Below are 15,604 nucleotides of genomic sequence, written 5' to 3' on the forward strand. Positions count from 1 at the left end.
GGGAGGGAGCAGAGTGAAGGAGGGACGAGGGCATGCAGAGGCTGAAAGTGATGGGGAGGATTATGACCAAGTGTCCCTATATCTGCAAGCAGAAACTGCATAAGGGCAAGCTCAGATGATTATTTGGATGTTTCCCAACTTTTATCACAAAGAGTTCAAGGAGTGTCCTTTTATGACTTTTACAACAACTTTCTGTGTGGACTAATGTTGTTGTTTTTTATATAGTTGGCAGCTCACAGTCTGGCCTTCTTTCAGATTTCTCCCAAAAATCTACTGGCATTCATTACAAGCAGCATGTTGGACATCAATTATTTGTTATGCTTTGACACAGTGGACTTGGTATAAAACCATGGCCAGTGGTCTGAATAGTACTGTGAGTATAGCCCAACTGATACTGGAGTTTTGAGGCAAATAGTGAAAATTTAGATTTAAAAAAATCGAATTTCAATATATTGTCCAATTCTAATGTTTTCACATAAACACACAACACAAAGGTAACACAAAAATTTAGTTTATATTAAAGAATTAGGATCAATATATGTACTGAGCACGGTTTTATTTTACAATTGAACATTTGTTTTTTAGCACTAAACACAAAGTACAGCTGAGGATGATTTGAATGCCAGTTTGGTACTCGGTACTGTACTTGTTCTGGTCATAAGCCAAAGTATTACAATTTTGCCTGATGCTGGCAATAAATGGAAAGGTTAGGGAATTGCTAAAGTTATATCAAATTCATCCTGAAGGGAAGATCTGAACCAAATTTTATGGCAATCTACCCAAACGTAGAGATATTTTACTAAAAACCTCAAAGAAAACCTTCATGGTTGGGCTAGAGGAAAAGTTAGGGGATCACTAAAGTATGAGGATATATCAATTGGGGACAATGAATGTCTGTACAAAACATCATGGCAGTCCAACCAATAGTGGTTGAGATATTTTTGTCTGGACCAAAGTGGAGAAGTGGAGAACTGACCGACTGACCGACCGACCTAAAGACTAACATTATCGTGGATTGGCTAAAAAATGTTTTTAAGTGTTCTCAGGTGGGAAAACAATGGAATCGTGACACTGTTTGTTAACTACTGCAAATATAAGGTCTTTGGTATTTCTTTATTGCAATTTCTATTCACTAATTGGATGACCTATACCAATACTTATATATCTGCAATAAGCTAATATGGGCCCATATATCCAGCTCTTAGGGCTGGGTTATGACAGAAAGGTTAAGTTTACTTTATTGTCTCCCATAGGAGAAAGTTGTCTTGGAGAAAGGGAAATTAATCCATTAAGACTTGACATCACAATAAAACACATTAAATAACACACGTGCAAACATCCGCCTGCGATAAAACAACCAGCCAATTAATCACAAGCCATTCAATCTGCTAAGAGCTATAGCAAGAGCCTTCCTTCATGTCGCCAGCAGAGCAACGCCATGTTGGGGAAGAAAAGAACTGGTTGAAGTCAGTTGTACTGAAAAGAAGTGACAAGTAGTTAAAGAATGAAAAAGGAGAGCTAGAGAAAGAACTTCAAAATCTGGCACCTTCGTGCAGCTAATAAATCACGGCGTGAAGTGGAAGTGAATGTTGGAAAGTTGCAGAAAAGATCAGACACAGCCCCTCCTAATCCGACATCCGAAAGGTGTGACGGGAGGGGGTTCCCGAAGAAGTTAAACTGCAAGTGTTTCTGGATTTATTTCCTATTAGCTCTATTGCTTCTTGTAGCAAAAGGTTGCAAAGGATAAACATGTTACAAAGCTTTATCTCTGTTTGTGTTAGTAGCTCTCATAACAGTTCTTTCTGTTTTATGGAAGCTGAAAACCTTCTCAGTCATGTTCCCATTTGTAGTTTTTTCTATACTAAAATATTGTTGTACAAACATATCCTATCTTGGTTACTTCAATTAAACATTTCTTTTTCCTTTTGGCAAACCAAGGACAACATGTTTTACTATGTACGCAAAATACATACTATAAGCTATTTAATTAGAATCTACCGGACTTGCGAGGCTACAGGACATGTAGGCTGCATTAGATGCACAATAACACTGTTATGAAAACATAAAGAACAGACTCCTGATTGCTAACCTTACCCTTTAAGCCCCGTCCTGTCGCGCCCAGTGGCCAGAGGTCTCACAAATCTACCTCCAAAACCTTTTACTTCCTCTTCCACACTATCACTGTCTGTCAGTCAGACTTTGCCTCCCTTCACCCCTCCAAAGGGTATTAAAACCCCACCACCTCTTCCTCATTCTCATCATCACCACACATACATACATACACACACCCATCCCCACCCCCAACCATGACCCAGTTTGAAAGGGGATGAGGGGGTAAGTGAGGACCCTTTTGAGTACCACAGGGAGAGAGGCAAGATGCTCTGCCTCCCTCCTTCCTCTCTTTCAGGAAGAGCTCACACTTGGCTTAGCACACACACTGAGGCTTTTCATGAGAGAACGGCAGCGGAGCCTTGTGTTTTGTTTGGAGGTTTTTGTTGTCTGGATGCCGTTGATTTTAGGTCTGGGCTGTTTGATGTCAGCTGAGGTTAAGGGGTATGTAACACAGGCTAAGTGAAATGAGAAGACAGAGATGAGGGGCCTCAGGTCGAGAGACAAAGGACACAGTACCTGTTATCTGGGAGAGGAGTAGAGTGAGTATGCTGCTTCGCCACTTTCATTACTTTGCTGCTTGTTTATTGTCTGCATGTGCTTGTATTTTGTATTATTTAATACAAAGTGACTTTAAGTCAAGAAGACAAAGTTTCATTTGTAACTGATCAGTTCTATCAGGAAGCCAGACCTCTTGACCAAAAGACAAATATTTACAAGGTCTGGCCACGGTGCAATGTCTTCCTGATCCTTGTTCATACTCTTTTAGGGAACTTCATATCACTAAAAAGACAATTTACATGTTTGTCTGTCAATTTCTCTGCATGCAGTTGAATTAAAGGCACATATGCACACAGAGAGGCTGCTCCTGCCTCAGAGATTCATCCTGTAACATATGGAACTGGTTTACCGTTGCGTTTCTTCCCTTCGGTCACCGTTAATGAGGGAATTTTTAGTTTCTCATGAATAGTGAGAGACAAATGCTCCTTCTGAACCCGCCTCTCTCCTGCACAATATCGAAGAGCTCATTCATCCATTTTTAGTAAAGACTTCCTCGTCTCAAGATTCTCTCACAGGCCGAGTTTCAAGTTTGACCACAATGTTCATCAGTTTCTATTTTTATCCCTCACTAGTGGGGTTTTCTGATTTGAATTCCTGTATGTCTACCGTTACACGTTTTATGAGCCAGAGGCCCAAATTGGGGTGTACTGTCTACTCAAACCTTTGGAATTTATAATGTATTTGTTTGTCATGGTAGAAATTAGTGTATGAAGTGAATGTAATTAACAGCTCTGATAACATTCTGTGTGGGTGAACTTAACTTAATGCAAAGTCAATTTTGGCATGCACAAAGTTGCTATTCAAAAAAAAAAAAAAAAAAAGACAACCAGAAAAATTGATAAGAAATCCATTTTTAGCTGTGCTGGATTTTTTTGGGTGACTTGAATAGCTCTGAGTGCCTAACAAAGGAGCCTATCCAGCCTTCAAAGTAGGAGAAGGGGGAACCACAATATCAGAAACCCCCCTGTGCTTTTTAAGCCAAGCATTTGTTTGGCGGTCGGTCTTTCACGCGGCGCTGTTACAGTGGTTATCTCCACTCATAGCGTGAAGCAGAAGCTGGTGACATAAATTTGTTGGTTTTATATGGCATCGCAACAGCCACGATTTAACCCACATATGACGATCCAGGGGGTTCTCATGGAAAGATGTCTGGCCAGCTACTGTGTGAGCAGATTAGTCTGATGTGTCCAGACTATGGGACAAGGTGGAGGCTCGGAGGGGCACCAGTGTAGCCTGAGGATGTCACTGGCAGAACAGAGAAAGAGGGCATTGACCCTCATGTTGTCTCATAGCTCTCTGATGCTTTTGTTTGTAGAAGTATTTCTGTTTCTAGTGACTGGCTCTATTATGAAGTTAATGAGATAATATTAAATACACTAAAATTATTCATGTGTCTCTCGTTGGCTTGGGGTTACCCTGATATCAGAATCTATTAATTTAATATTTTCCTTTCATTTACATACTGTATGCCTCTTTGACAACATGCCACTTATGTTTTCATTTCATCCCAATTAATTATTAGCTACATTGTTCATTTTTCTGAATTAAGGTGTTTCTTTGTATGTGATTAGTGAAGACTGAACTGGCTTTGGTCTCGATCTTCACCAATTACATTTGCGTTGAGGATTTCTGTTATGTTCAAAATTCTAATTTTATCTAATTCTTATTTTGACTGTTGAATGTATTCAATTTTAGCCATACGTTATTCAATAAGTTTGAATAGAGAAGGTTTATGGTTTTTAGAGTAGATAAATAACCCTAAAACTATCTGGGTTTACTGACTCTAGATTTTAATCCCAAAATATATATGCAATATAAACATTTATGTTTTATCTTGGATTAAATCTGACATCTAGGCACTAATGAAACTTGCAAACAGATAAAAAGTACGAAAAATATGACAAAACAAATTATAGCTTTCATCATTCCTGTTTCCACTTACAAAAGTGTGTAGGTAGCGAACAGCTAAAAATCTCTCTGCAGCACATGTTGCTCCCCTGAAATTGTTGCAAAAATAAACATGGACACATTTGCCACAGAGGGTTACAAATATTTCATTTTTGGACTTCATGAATCTACTGGAAGTTTAATAAGAACATGTATGATAAGAACATACAAATCTGGTTATTACTTGAAGCATATACTTTAAATAGTTACTTTAATTTTTAATTATGTAACATTCAGTGGTCATGTACAGTAAGGGGATACTTTGTGCCATGATGTTGATGGAGACAAACTTTTTCAAATCATGCGAGCTATTAAAAGTTGCAGACCCCATAAAGCAGCACTGTGCATAAACAAAGAAGCAATAATAATCACATAAAAATGTAAAGTCAATGTGAGGAGTGTTTTAACACTCAGCAGCAGATCAGCAGGATCAGGGCAAAATCAATTAGATCTTTTACAATTAATTTAAATTATTAGCATGTATGGTGAAGCAGGAAATGTTTAGCCCAGCCTGTAATCACACTCATACTCTGCAGGGGGGAAAAGTACATGTGTGCTGTGAGCTGACTGATGGATAGCGGCTGCCGCATCTGTAAGTATGTTTGTCTAAGGATGAGTACTGCATGAGAATAACAGAGAAGCAGAGACAAAATCATATGAAAAATAAATAGAAAATTATCTAATAACTTCAATAACTAGTGTAATGAATACACCCCAACAGACAATATTGATATAATGTACAATAATAATTTAATATGTTTCATTTGTCTATAAATGTACATGTTAGTATGCTTCACTTGATTAAAGTTCATCCAGAGGCAAATAAATCTAATACTCTTACAGACACTCATTAGAGCTTTTTTTCCTACCATGTACAGTACACTCATTATCTAAACTGCCTGTGGCCTGTGTTTATTATTGTGGCTTTGTTTGTGTGTGTGTGTGTGTGTGTGTTTATACATGTATCTGCATATATCAAAGACAAGCAGGAATAATATGTAGACAGTTTAGAGGCAAAGCGACAGGATACAGACAGAAAGAGAGATTTATTTTAACTCCAACTAATAGTTTAACAAAGAGACACTCTGAAAAAGCTCAAAGCATTAAGGTAGAGACCTCTGACACCTGCTCTGAATCAGCCTTGTTAGTCTTTCCCTGTTCCCCAGATTTGTTTCCCAGCCATTCAGCTCCCTGCCTGTTTTCCTGCCTGATCACCTTATCCTGCACACCTGAGCTTCTCCACCGATCTGTCCACCCACACGTCATCCCCTTGTCGGGTTAGTTTGTATTTAAGGCCCGGTTTTTGGTTCGTTCTTTGTTGGATCCTTGGATTTGTTCTTTTTTGATCAGTTTTGCGTCACCTGTGAACAACCTTAAATAAAGACTTATTTCTCCAAGTTCCTGCCTGCAGTCTTCTGCGTTTGGGTCCACCTGCTCCACTCTTCATGGCAAAAGGACAGTTAACTGATAGTGATGCGGAAATATGATGTACAGAAACCATGACCTGGCAAAACCTTTTATGTACCTTTACCTGTTGTTGCACAGGATTTCCCTCAATGAAGCATGCAGTCACAGCACATCTAACTGTTACATAATTACAACCCTCATTCACCTGCAGTGGTCCCCTGCACGGGTCGGGCTTTGTCCTGTTGTGGGCTCCTTCCCCTGGTGTCCCTCCCAAGCATGGGGCCCTTCAGCTGGACCGTTGTGTTCTTGTGATGAGTCAATTGTGAAATAGGACCACTTCAGCTATGCAGTGTTCCTCATAGTAATGGTGCGTTTGTGTACAGGGACATTCTCGTCTACTCTGCATGCTTTTTGAGGGTGTGTGTGTGTGTGTGTGTGTGTGTGTGTGTCTGCCCCTCTGTAAGTCTGTCTATTTAATATATTGGGATGTGAGTCTCTGTGGATCCCGAGGGATAAAAACCAGGGACTGAGGGGATCCCTCCAGTGACGCTTACTGTATTTGTAACTGTCTGATTGAATCGGTGTGTGAGGTCATGAAGTGGAGTTTATCCCTTGGAAACTGATCTTGTTGACCTTTGACCTTGTACTGTTCTGGTAGGGCTATGAGCAATATTATGAGCTCAGATGTATCAGCGAGACTGATAGTTTGATGACCCATAATAACACAGTCATGACCTTTAGGGCTGATGGCTATAGAGCCACTGATCATGAATGTTATTCCCTTTCAAAGAACATCAGTAGTCTTTTATTATATGAAATGACATTGGGATTACACTAAATTAAGTTTTACATGTTTCCTTGTCTCACTTTAGAACCAAAGTCTGGTGTGCTTTTTCATGTTATCACGTGTGACATGATTTCCATCAGTTTATCGTTTATATCAGAATAACAGACAGAAAACCTGCCTGCTGTGTGTGCGCTGCTATGTGGGAGGCTGACTCACCCCATTTACTTGCATGCATAGAGTCAGCTTCTTACCCCTAACTGCCCCACTAGCTCCCACAGACATAAATTGAATGGGAAAGCAAAATGCCAAGTTTTATGTGGCTGAGGTAGCAGGATTATTAAGCTTGGCTGCCTGGGCTGGAGCATCTCTCCTGGTCAGGAGGGAGTGTGACAATTCCTGATGCACAAACTACCTAAGAACTCTACAGAATAAATACAAGGCTTCATCAAAGGATGCACTTAAATTATTCTATATCTTGTGAATGTGCAAGGACTGTTTCAGCTGGGTCTCAGCTATAAACGTGCATTAAATTGCATCCAGCAACATTATGAAATTAAAAACACCTCTGACCCACAGAGCTTCCCAATCCCAAAGTTTCCAAAAATACAAAATACCAGACTGGATTTTGAGGAAATGTGTATAAAATCCAACCCGGTCTCACGAAAGGTCGTGTAATAGTCACGTTATTTTGATTCATAAATTCGTGTACAGGTTACGATTTTTTTTCGTGTATATATGCCAAGACTTTTGAACGAGTACAGGTCACGCTTTTCGAACCTGCTCTGGGGGACGCGACAACGGGGAAATGAGGCGCCACACGCCGGCCAAAACAACGGGACGGGCCGCCACTCGCGACCCGCGCAGGGGCACACAACAACGGGGAAATGAAACGGCTCACGGCGGCCAAAACAACGGAACGGGCCGCCACTCGCGGGCCGCCACTCGCAGGACACAATCCCGGCCGCAGGGGCACACAAAAACGGGGAAATGAAACACCACAATAACGAGACGGTTGGGGTTAGGAAAAAAAAAGAATGGGGAAAGGAACCGTGAACACGCCGACAAAGGAACTGCAACACACAGGACATAGGTACTGCCACACGGGGGTGCGATCCCCGGTCTCTGGGGTGAAAGTCCTGTGTTTTCTGACCCAGCTACCACCCCAACTAGTCTCACCACGCGGACTTTCGCCTTATCAACTACTCGCTACCGTCAGCGTTCTGGGATCACGAAATATGCTTCCCATTAAAATGCATTGCTTTCAATTTCGTAATCGCCACACGAAAAAAAACGGCATTTACGTAACCTGTCCACGACTTAATAGATTACAATAACGTGACTATATAACGACCTGGCATGAGACTGGGCTGATAAAATCATGCACAAGACATCTGAAATATTTCCATTTGAGCCAATGGTGCAGCCACAAAAACATGAAAACCTGGGTTTGACTCACTCAGTGTAAACATCAAGCACTGGAGCATGAAGACAGAACATACAGAAAATTATACAATAAGGGGTTACGATAAGAAAGTAATGCTGCCCTTAATTTGAATACAGCAAGAGTACAAAACTTCAATATGTGCTGGATCAAAACTTTTGTTTGAAGAAGAAATCAGTTAAAAACATTCACAAACTAATAGCAGCCACTAAATAATGCCTCTATAAAAAGACCACATTACAAAGAATACTGTATAAATAAATTCAATCAACTACATCACAAATATTCAATAAAGTCCGATAAAAATGAATTATAATAAAAAAGTACAAGACTAAAAAGACAAATACAGCAGAAAAAAGTAGGAAAAAAAACCAAAAGATCCACTAATAATGAAACATTTTGCCCCAAAACAATAAACAACACAATAAGCTTACCATTACTTTTTTATCAAAGCAGCTCAACCTTTGCCACCGATTGTCTGGACTCAATCTGGTTGTTATTATCTAAAGGACAACTGTGCAGCAAAGTGAGAGCTATGTTAAGAAATGCAATGATGTAATGCTGTAAAAGTCAGACAGAGATTGACCATGGAAGGACACTGCTATGACTCTGTGTGCTTGTGGCCTCGGCCATTTGGTGCTTACTCATACATGTCGGTCACAGACGCTCACAGTTGGCACTCTCAGACGGACTGCACAGTTATGGCCTCTTACTGTATGTGGGTAATATGAGTACTGGAGTGTGCATGTACAAACAAAGGTTTCCTGGCATAAACTCCTGTGTCTCTGGCAGGCCCTTATATGGTCAGAGTGATCAATATGACACATGTTTCATCGCAAGCCTTCTTCAAAACATTCCCGCCCTCTCTGCTCCTACTGGAGACACAAAGCAGAGGGCTGGGAGCTCCTGCTTGTGTCCTCCAGCTGAATTTTCCCTCTCGCTGCAGCTTGCTCCGACTAAGCTGTCAACCTGCTTGGTAAGGATATCGTCCCTTTAAACCCCAAACTAAGCTAGTATTCATGGTGGGATTTTCCTCTCAGTCTAGCTGACAATAAGCCATGCGCTTGCGGCTTCATAAGGGGGAAAAGTTCTGTGGAGGTGTTAACTCATCCCCCAAAGCTGCCCTGAGGGACAGCAGTGTTTGAGTTCAGCTCCACTGCCTGAGCTAATGTGGGTCTGCTGTCTGACTCCCCGCTCCAACGGTTTGTGCCCGGCCACCTGCTGATTCTGCTGGTTTGGATGGACTGCCTGGAGCCCAGACCTAACCTACATAGGCAACATGTCCCTCTTCCTAAACACACACACACACACACACACACACACACACACACACACACACACACACACACACACACACACACACACACACATAGCACATTGCTATTTACCTCCCAACCAGAACAAACCAGTCAAGTTAATACAATCCTGAAAACTGCACCTCACACAGAAGAAGTCTCTCTAAGAGGATTTATTCTTCAAAAAGAAAGCTGTTAAATAAAGTGAGTGTGTATTTGGCGATAGCAAATTCCCTATTTGGATTATTTCACGTCCTTCTCAGTGCTGCTTGATGGTATTCTTTAATACCGATATCCTCTTTCCACTCTTTTTGGTCTTCTAATTCCCTAAAAAGCTCAAACCTGACAGCAACCTCACTGTGGCACTGAGCTCCAAATTCTGTGTGCATTTGTGCTGCAAAAAGCAACAGATCAAATAAACGATTTGTTGATTGCCCGAGCTCAGAGAGGAACATTTATTTTAATTAAGGCAATTATTATGTCACCCCTTTTCCCATCTTGCTGCTGAATTTGCAGAACTAATACTATTTCGACAGGGATAAAAGTCTAGAAAATCGTACTACTTTCTTTGATCACGTTTTGAAATTTGCATTTATTGTGAACATATGTGAACTCATACTGTTTTTCTTTTTCCTCCCTCTTGTCTTCCCCTTTCCTTTCTCCAGAGTCTGTGAACAGGTGAGAGAGGGACACTGTCTGCCCCACTGTCCAGCGACACAATGAGCTGGAGCTTCCTCACGCGGCTGCTGGAGGAGATCCACAACCACTCCACCTTCGTGGGGAAGCTGTGGCTCACCGTGCTCATCGTCTTCCGCATTGTTCTCACTGCTGTTGGGGGAGAGTCCATCTACTACGACGAACAGAGCAAGTTTGTCTGCAACTCGGGCCAGCCGGGCTGCGAGAATGTTTGCTATGACGCCTTCGCCCCTCTATCTCATGTCCGCTTCTGGGTCTTCCAGATTATCTTGGTGGCGATGCCTTCTCTCATGTACATGGGCTATGCTGTCAACAAGATTGCACGGTTAGATGAAGCCAAAGGAGGAGGTGGTTCTGCTGCAGTTAGAACAGGAGGAGGGAGCTACACGCACAGGAAGCCCAGGAAAATTTGCTTTGGAGCACGGCAGCACCGGGGCATCGAGGAGACCGAGGAGGACCAAGAGGATGATCCCATGATCTATGAGGTGCCAGAGATTGAGCCCCCCAAAAGGCCACGGGATCCACTGCAGCCTGCACCCAAACCCAAAATCCGGCATGATGGGCGCAAGCGTATAAGAGATGAGGGCCTGATGCGGGTCTATGTTTTGCAACTGGTGACTCGTACACTGCTAGAAGCAGGCTTCCTTGCAGGCCAGTATTTTCTGTATGGGTTCCGTGTGATGCCTGTGTTTGTGTGCTCGGGAAAACCATGTCCCCACAGCGTTGACTGCTTTGTGTCGCGGCCCACAGAGAAGACCATCTTCCTGCGCATCATGTATGGTGTCACTGTCCTTTGCCTCACGCTTAACGTTTGGGAGATGCTCCATTTGGGGATTGGTACCATCTGTGACATTCTTCGCCGTCGGCGCTGCCCACCTCAGGAGGATGAGTACCAGTTGGGATTACTGGGCACCAATGGAGGAGTGGAGGGCTCAGTAGGGGGGACAGGGCCAGAGGCAGGCTCTGAGGGAGGGGTGGGTGGAGATGGGGCTGCGGATTACGTGGGTTACCCCTTCTCCTGGAACACCCCATCAGCTCCACCTGGCTACAACATTGTGGTAAAGCCAGAGCAGATGCCCTACACGGACCTTAGCAACGCTAAAATGGCATGCAAGCAGAACCGGGCCAACATTGCCCAAGAGGAGCAGCAGCAATTTGGTAGCAATGAGGATAACTTTCCTACTGGAGGGGAGGCCCGCGTAGCTTTGAACAAAGACATGATTCAGCAAGCTCATGAGCAACTGGAGGCGGCCATCCAGGCTTACAGTCAGCAGCACCGGGCAGAGGGGCAGCTTGGGGACAACCAGGACGACAAGCCCCAAAGTAACATCATCCAGGCCCAACCTCAACCACAGCCTCAGCTTCAGAAAGAGCGCAAGCATAGATTCAAGCATGGGAAAGGAGGCAGCAGTGGAGGAGGCAGCAGCAGCAACAGCAGCAGCAGCAAATCAGGAGAGGGCAAGCCCTCTGTATGGATTTAACCCCAGAAACAGTGGCATGTATTGAAACAATGTACAGTATATATTAGAGACTGGATGACGAGTTGTTGCAATTTTCCTTGGATATTTAAACACCACTGTGCCTTAAAAGAATCCTGCAAGCTGGAGAAGATGTGTGTTTGTGTACTAAGGTGTGTCAACAAATGTGATGTTGCAGCTGACAATTTGTTTTGTCTGGGCTATCATTGTTTAACTTGAAACATCACACCAACACAAACTGTAGGCCACAGTCTGTCGTTTACATGTCTCGTTCTCCTCAAGCCCTGAAGCAGATTATTGACCTCTGTTGTCTTCCCGTTCATCCTTTCTAAGGGATTTAAACTTGATAATGAGTTCTGTTGCAAATCAGATTGATCCCAGATTTGGCTTAGCTCATTTTCTGGCCGCTCCTCTACAAAGACAACGTCTCCGTTATACATTGCCATCCTAATTCTTTGGACATCAAAATGTATTTATGTATCATCATAATACAAAGGCAAAGGGATGTCATGTCATCACTATGTTCTGGCAAGCCAAAGCTATGAATCCATAATGTAATGATGTTATCAAGGAACTTCATAACACTAAAAATGCAATAAAATGAAACTATAATTGAGTGGCAACGCCTAAAGCAGTGACTTTATAATGCAGTGAGAACATCACCTTCCTGAAGGCTGTGTCCTGTCAGTCATGTTCTGTGTGTGTTCTGCTTTATCTCCAGTGTCAATCACAGTGTTACGTTTCTGTGACTTTGCTTTTGACGTGTGGTTGTATGTTTCCTGTGGGTTTTTTGATAGATGTGCTACACCAGCTGCTGCTCAAAAACCGAAAAGTACAGCAGGTGGCTTTTTTTAACCAGTCTACATCTGAAATTTCCTGAGAAAAAAAGTTATTTTCAACAAGGTGCATAAACCATCCAGTTTGTATACCTTATTCCTCAACATCTCAGTTTCTTTCTCTGGCTCTTCATGGCTATTTAACAAGGCTGCACAACACTCCACTGCTGTCCCATCTGCCTTGTAGTTGACTGCCCCCTGGTGGTATCTTCTACAGGGCTTCCTTTATTGGGGAGCAGATACCAGTTGCCAATGCTACCTGCATCCAGCAACACCTTAACCAGCTGTAGTGTTCCTTTTCTAGTGACAAGCCTTGTGTCAGTTAAGTCTTCTCAGCACTACAAGTTCAGTGTTAGATGCACAAGGCTGCAATATCACCAAGTTGTAATGGAAAAAGGTTTAAAGCCATTACTAAATAGTGAGACCAAACACTGTTTGTGTGATGCAAGTGTCAGTGCCAAGATTTTATGCTAGGCTGCCATGAAGCCTGGTTGTTTGTAGCTTTGGAATACTGTGGCCATGCTACTCCAATTGTGGAATAATGCCTATGTAAGACCAACCCTTTTCTAAAAGTCAATTGTTTTTTTGTATTACAGTATGTGTATTGCTTTTCAGAATGGGATTTAAAGAGCAAACTTGATTTTTATGTTCAAACCGGTGTTTTATATGAAAACACTCTTTTTTTAATGTGTTTTGTAAAATAAAGAAAAAGAAAGCAAGTTCTTTTAACAATGAATTAGTTGTATAGGTATTTATGGTTATTGTGTTTTAAATTGCCTTCCATTGTAAAAAAAAAAGTGAAATATTACATAGTATATTTTTATAATATGTTGGCTACAGTGACTTATTGATGTAAAGAAAAAAAGCCAGACTTTTCCCTGTATGTTACAGTATCAGTATTTAATGTATGTAGCAACCCTCTGGCCAGTGTTTTAATAACAGTGTTACTCCTTTTCCAGCATTGTTCTGAGATCTGTTTAACAGCTGTGTGCAGAGACAAACTGGCTGATAGGATCAGTTGGGGAAAGGACATGAAGTGCCAAATTATTCAAACCATTCCAAGCTTTGCCCACAGTGGCTTTCCAAACAAGCCGCAGTTCATTTTATGTCAAAACTGGGAGGGGGAGCAAATCTGAAAAGCCGGCACATTATGTTCTTGATTTAATAAATCTATAAATCTTGTCTAAAGGATCTGAGTCTTTCCCAGGAAATAGTGAACTAACTGAACAAACCATTATTCATGTGAGTTGTGAGGCTGGACATTGTGACGTGGTTTCCTTCACATAAAGTTATAGCAAGGTGCTCGCGTAGAAAGAGTCTTTCTTATTCGCTTGTTCACCTCTTGGCTCCACATGTCTGTTCAACAAGCCGGCCAGCAGCAGACAGTCATAAATCATCAGAAGTACTTGAGTCAGCTGCCTCTCAGAGCATTGATTGACACTGGCTCCACTGGTGCCACTCTATCCCAATAAGCCAGAGGTGATTTACTGACTTCCAGTCAGTGTCTCCTCCCTTGGAGGCCAATCAGCACTCATTAAATTCTTCCCCAGTGAGAAATGTTTCTCAACTAAAGTATTGCGTTTTGTTCAATAAAAGGAAACAAACGATGTATACATGGATAACACACAGCTGGTGATGCTTTGCAGTTAGCTGAAGCCACTAGAGGGAGACTTCCTGTCAAAAGAAGGAGCACTTCAGAGAGTGAGGAAGGGGCGTTTTGAGAAGGTGCCATGAGGGTACTGAAAGTCCCCATCTGCTCAGACTGCATGACATGGCAGCTTAGCCTTACAAATCCAACACTATTTGAGGTTATGTGGCTCAGACTTGTCTGTTTCTAGGGGGAAGAAAGGAATTCAAGCGGTTATCCAGCTCAAAAGAGTTACCCTGTGGCACAGTTATGTATTTGTGTCGCCCTGTTCTCTTTTGTGAAGTGAGTGACAGCGAAAGAAAGACAATAAGTTAAGAAAGAAAAAAGTGTGCTCACTGGACAGAAATGGCTTTTAAAACTACTTGTATTAGGGTTTATTTTCCTCTGCATATTGTTGCTGTCCTGTGAAAAACATGCATCTCCAAAATGGGCTTTAAAAAAACCCACTTAAAGCAAAAACAGGGCAAACCAAGGTTAAAGGAGCCCTGTCTGATTTGTGCTACAAGTGTATCAATGTGTGTTTTGACCTTTGTGACAATGCATTTGTGAGATAATAATAAATAAGGGTGTTGGCCTGTTAGGAAGAACATTTTTCTCAACCCATAATGAGCATCTTATCCTTCAGGTTCAGCACTATGTAAATGTTGGTTTCTTTCATGAATGTTCTTTTTACTTTTTTGTAAGTACATCGATTCTTTAAGGATTTTTAGCTTAAACTTAATCGCTAACAAAGTACTGACAGTATGCAGTATGCATTACCTAAATTTGACATCAACAATATGCAGTTGAGCACCCTTTAAAACAATAATAAATAAATAATAAAATGGCTGTCAGTTCCAAAGAACTGAAAGCCATTTTATTATCCCTCATGGCAGCTAAAGGAATTATAAGTGAAAGAACATCACACAGTGGTTGTATCAAAAGTCTTTTGTGGGTTAATATATCAGGGATACCACAATGTCCACCCTCAGCATCTGTCTGTCAATGTAAAACAATGTCAGTGTTCAAAAGAAAGACTGTGTTGATTCCCTTTATGTTACTTATAGTCACCCGTGTGGGATGTGACAATTAAACCAGTGGTAATACCAGTACAAACTCTGATTCATACATGCATTTGTGCATTTCTGTGTTTTTCTATGCCTTTTTCAAAAATGTAAATTTCTTTGAGTGCCATTCTTGCATCCCCTGGCAAAGATTTGTTTTCATATTCGTTGATGAATAGTACATTTGCATGTGAAAAGACCTATTTTCCTAAAAAAAAAATCAGAAATGCATATTGAATAAAGTGTCAGCATCTTTTGTCTCGGCTCAACAGCCGAGAGAAACCCCTGTTAGGAAATAAAAATCTTCCCACTCTTGAAACGTTGAGTATTGCCCTGTTCTTGTTGTCGGTATGAGA

General features: G+C 41.7%; 1 protein-coding gene across 1 annotated transcript in view; it reads left to right on the forward strand.

The window, feature by feature from the left end:
- The window catches only part of gjc1 (gap junction protein gamma 1), a 39,142-nt gene extending 25,936 nt beyond the window's left edge, over nucleotides 1–13,206 (forward strand). Inside the window, exon 3 of the mRNA XM_028600243.1 lies at nucleotides 10,213–13,206. Within this exon, the coding sequence (XP_028456044.1) occupies nucleotides 10,267–11,724 (1,458 nt within the window). The 5' untranslated portion in view covers nucleotides 10,213–10,266 and the 3' untranslated portion in view covers nucleotides 11,725–13,206. The remainder of the gene's footprint in view (nucleotides 1–10,212) is intronic.
- Nucleotides 13,207–15,604: the final 2,398 nt, after the last annotated feature.

This window comes from Perca flavescens, chromosome 15, assembly GCF_004354835.1.
Source record: "Perca flavescens isolate YP-PL-M2 chromosome 15, PFLA_1.0, whole genome shotgun sequence".
NCBI classification, from domain to species: domain Eukaryota; kingdom Metazoa; phylum Chordata; class Actinopteri; order Perciformes; family Percidae; genus Perca; species Perca flavescens.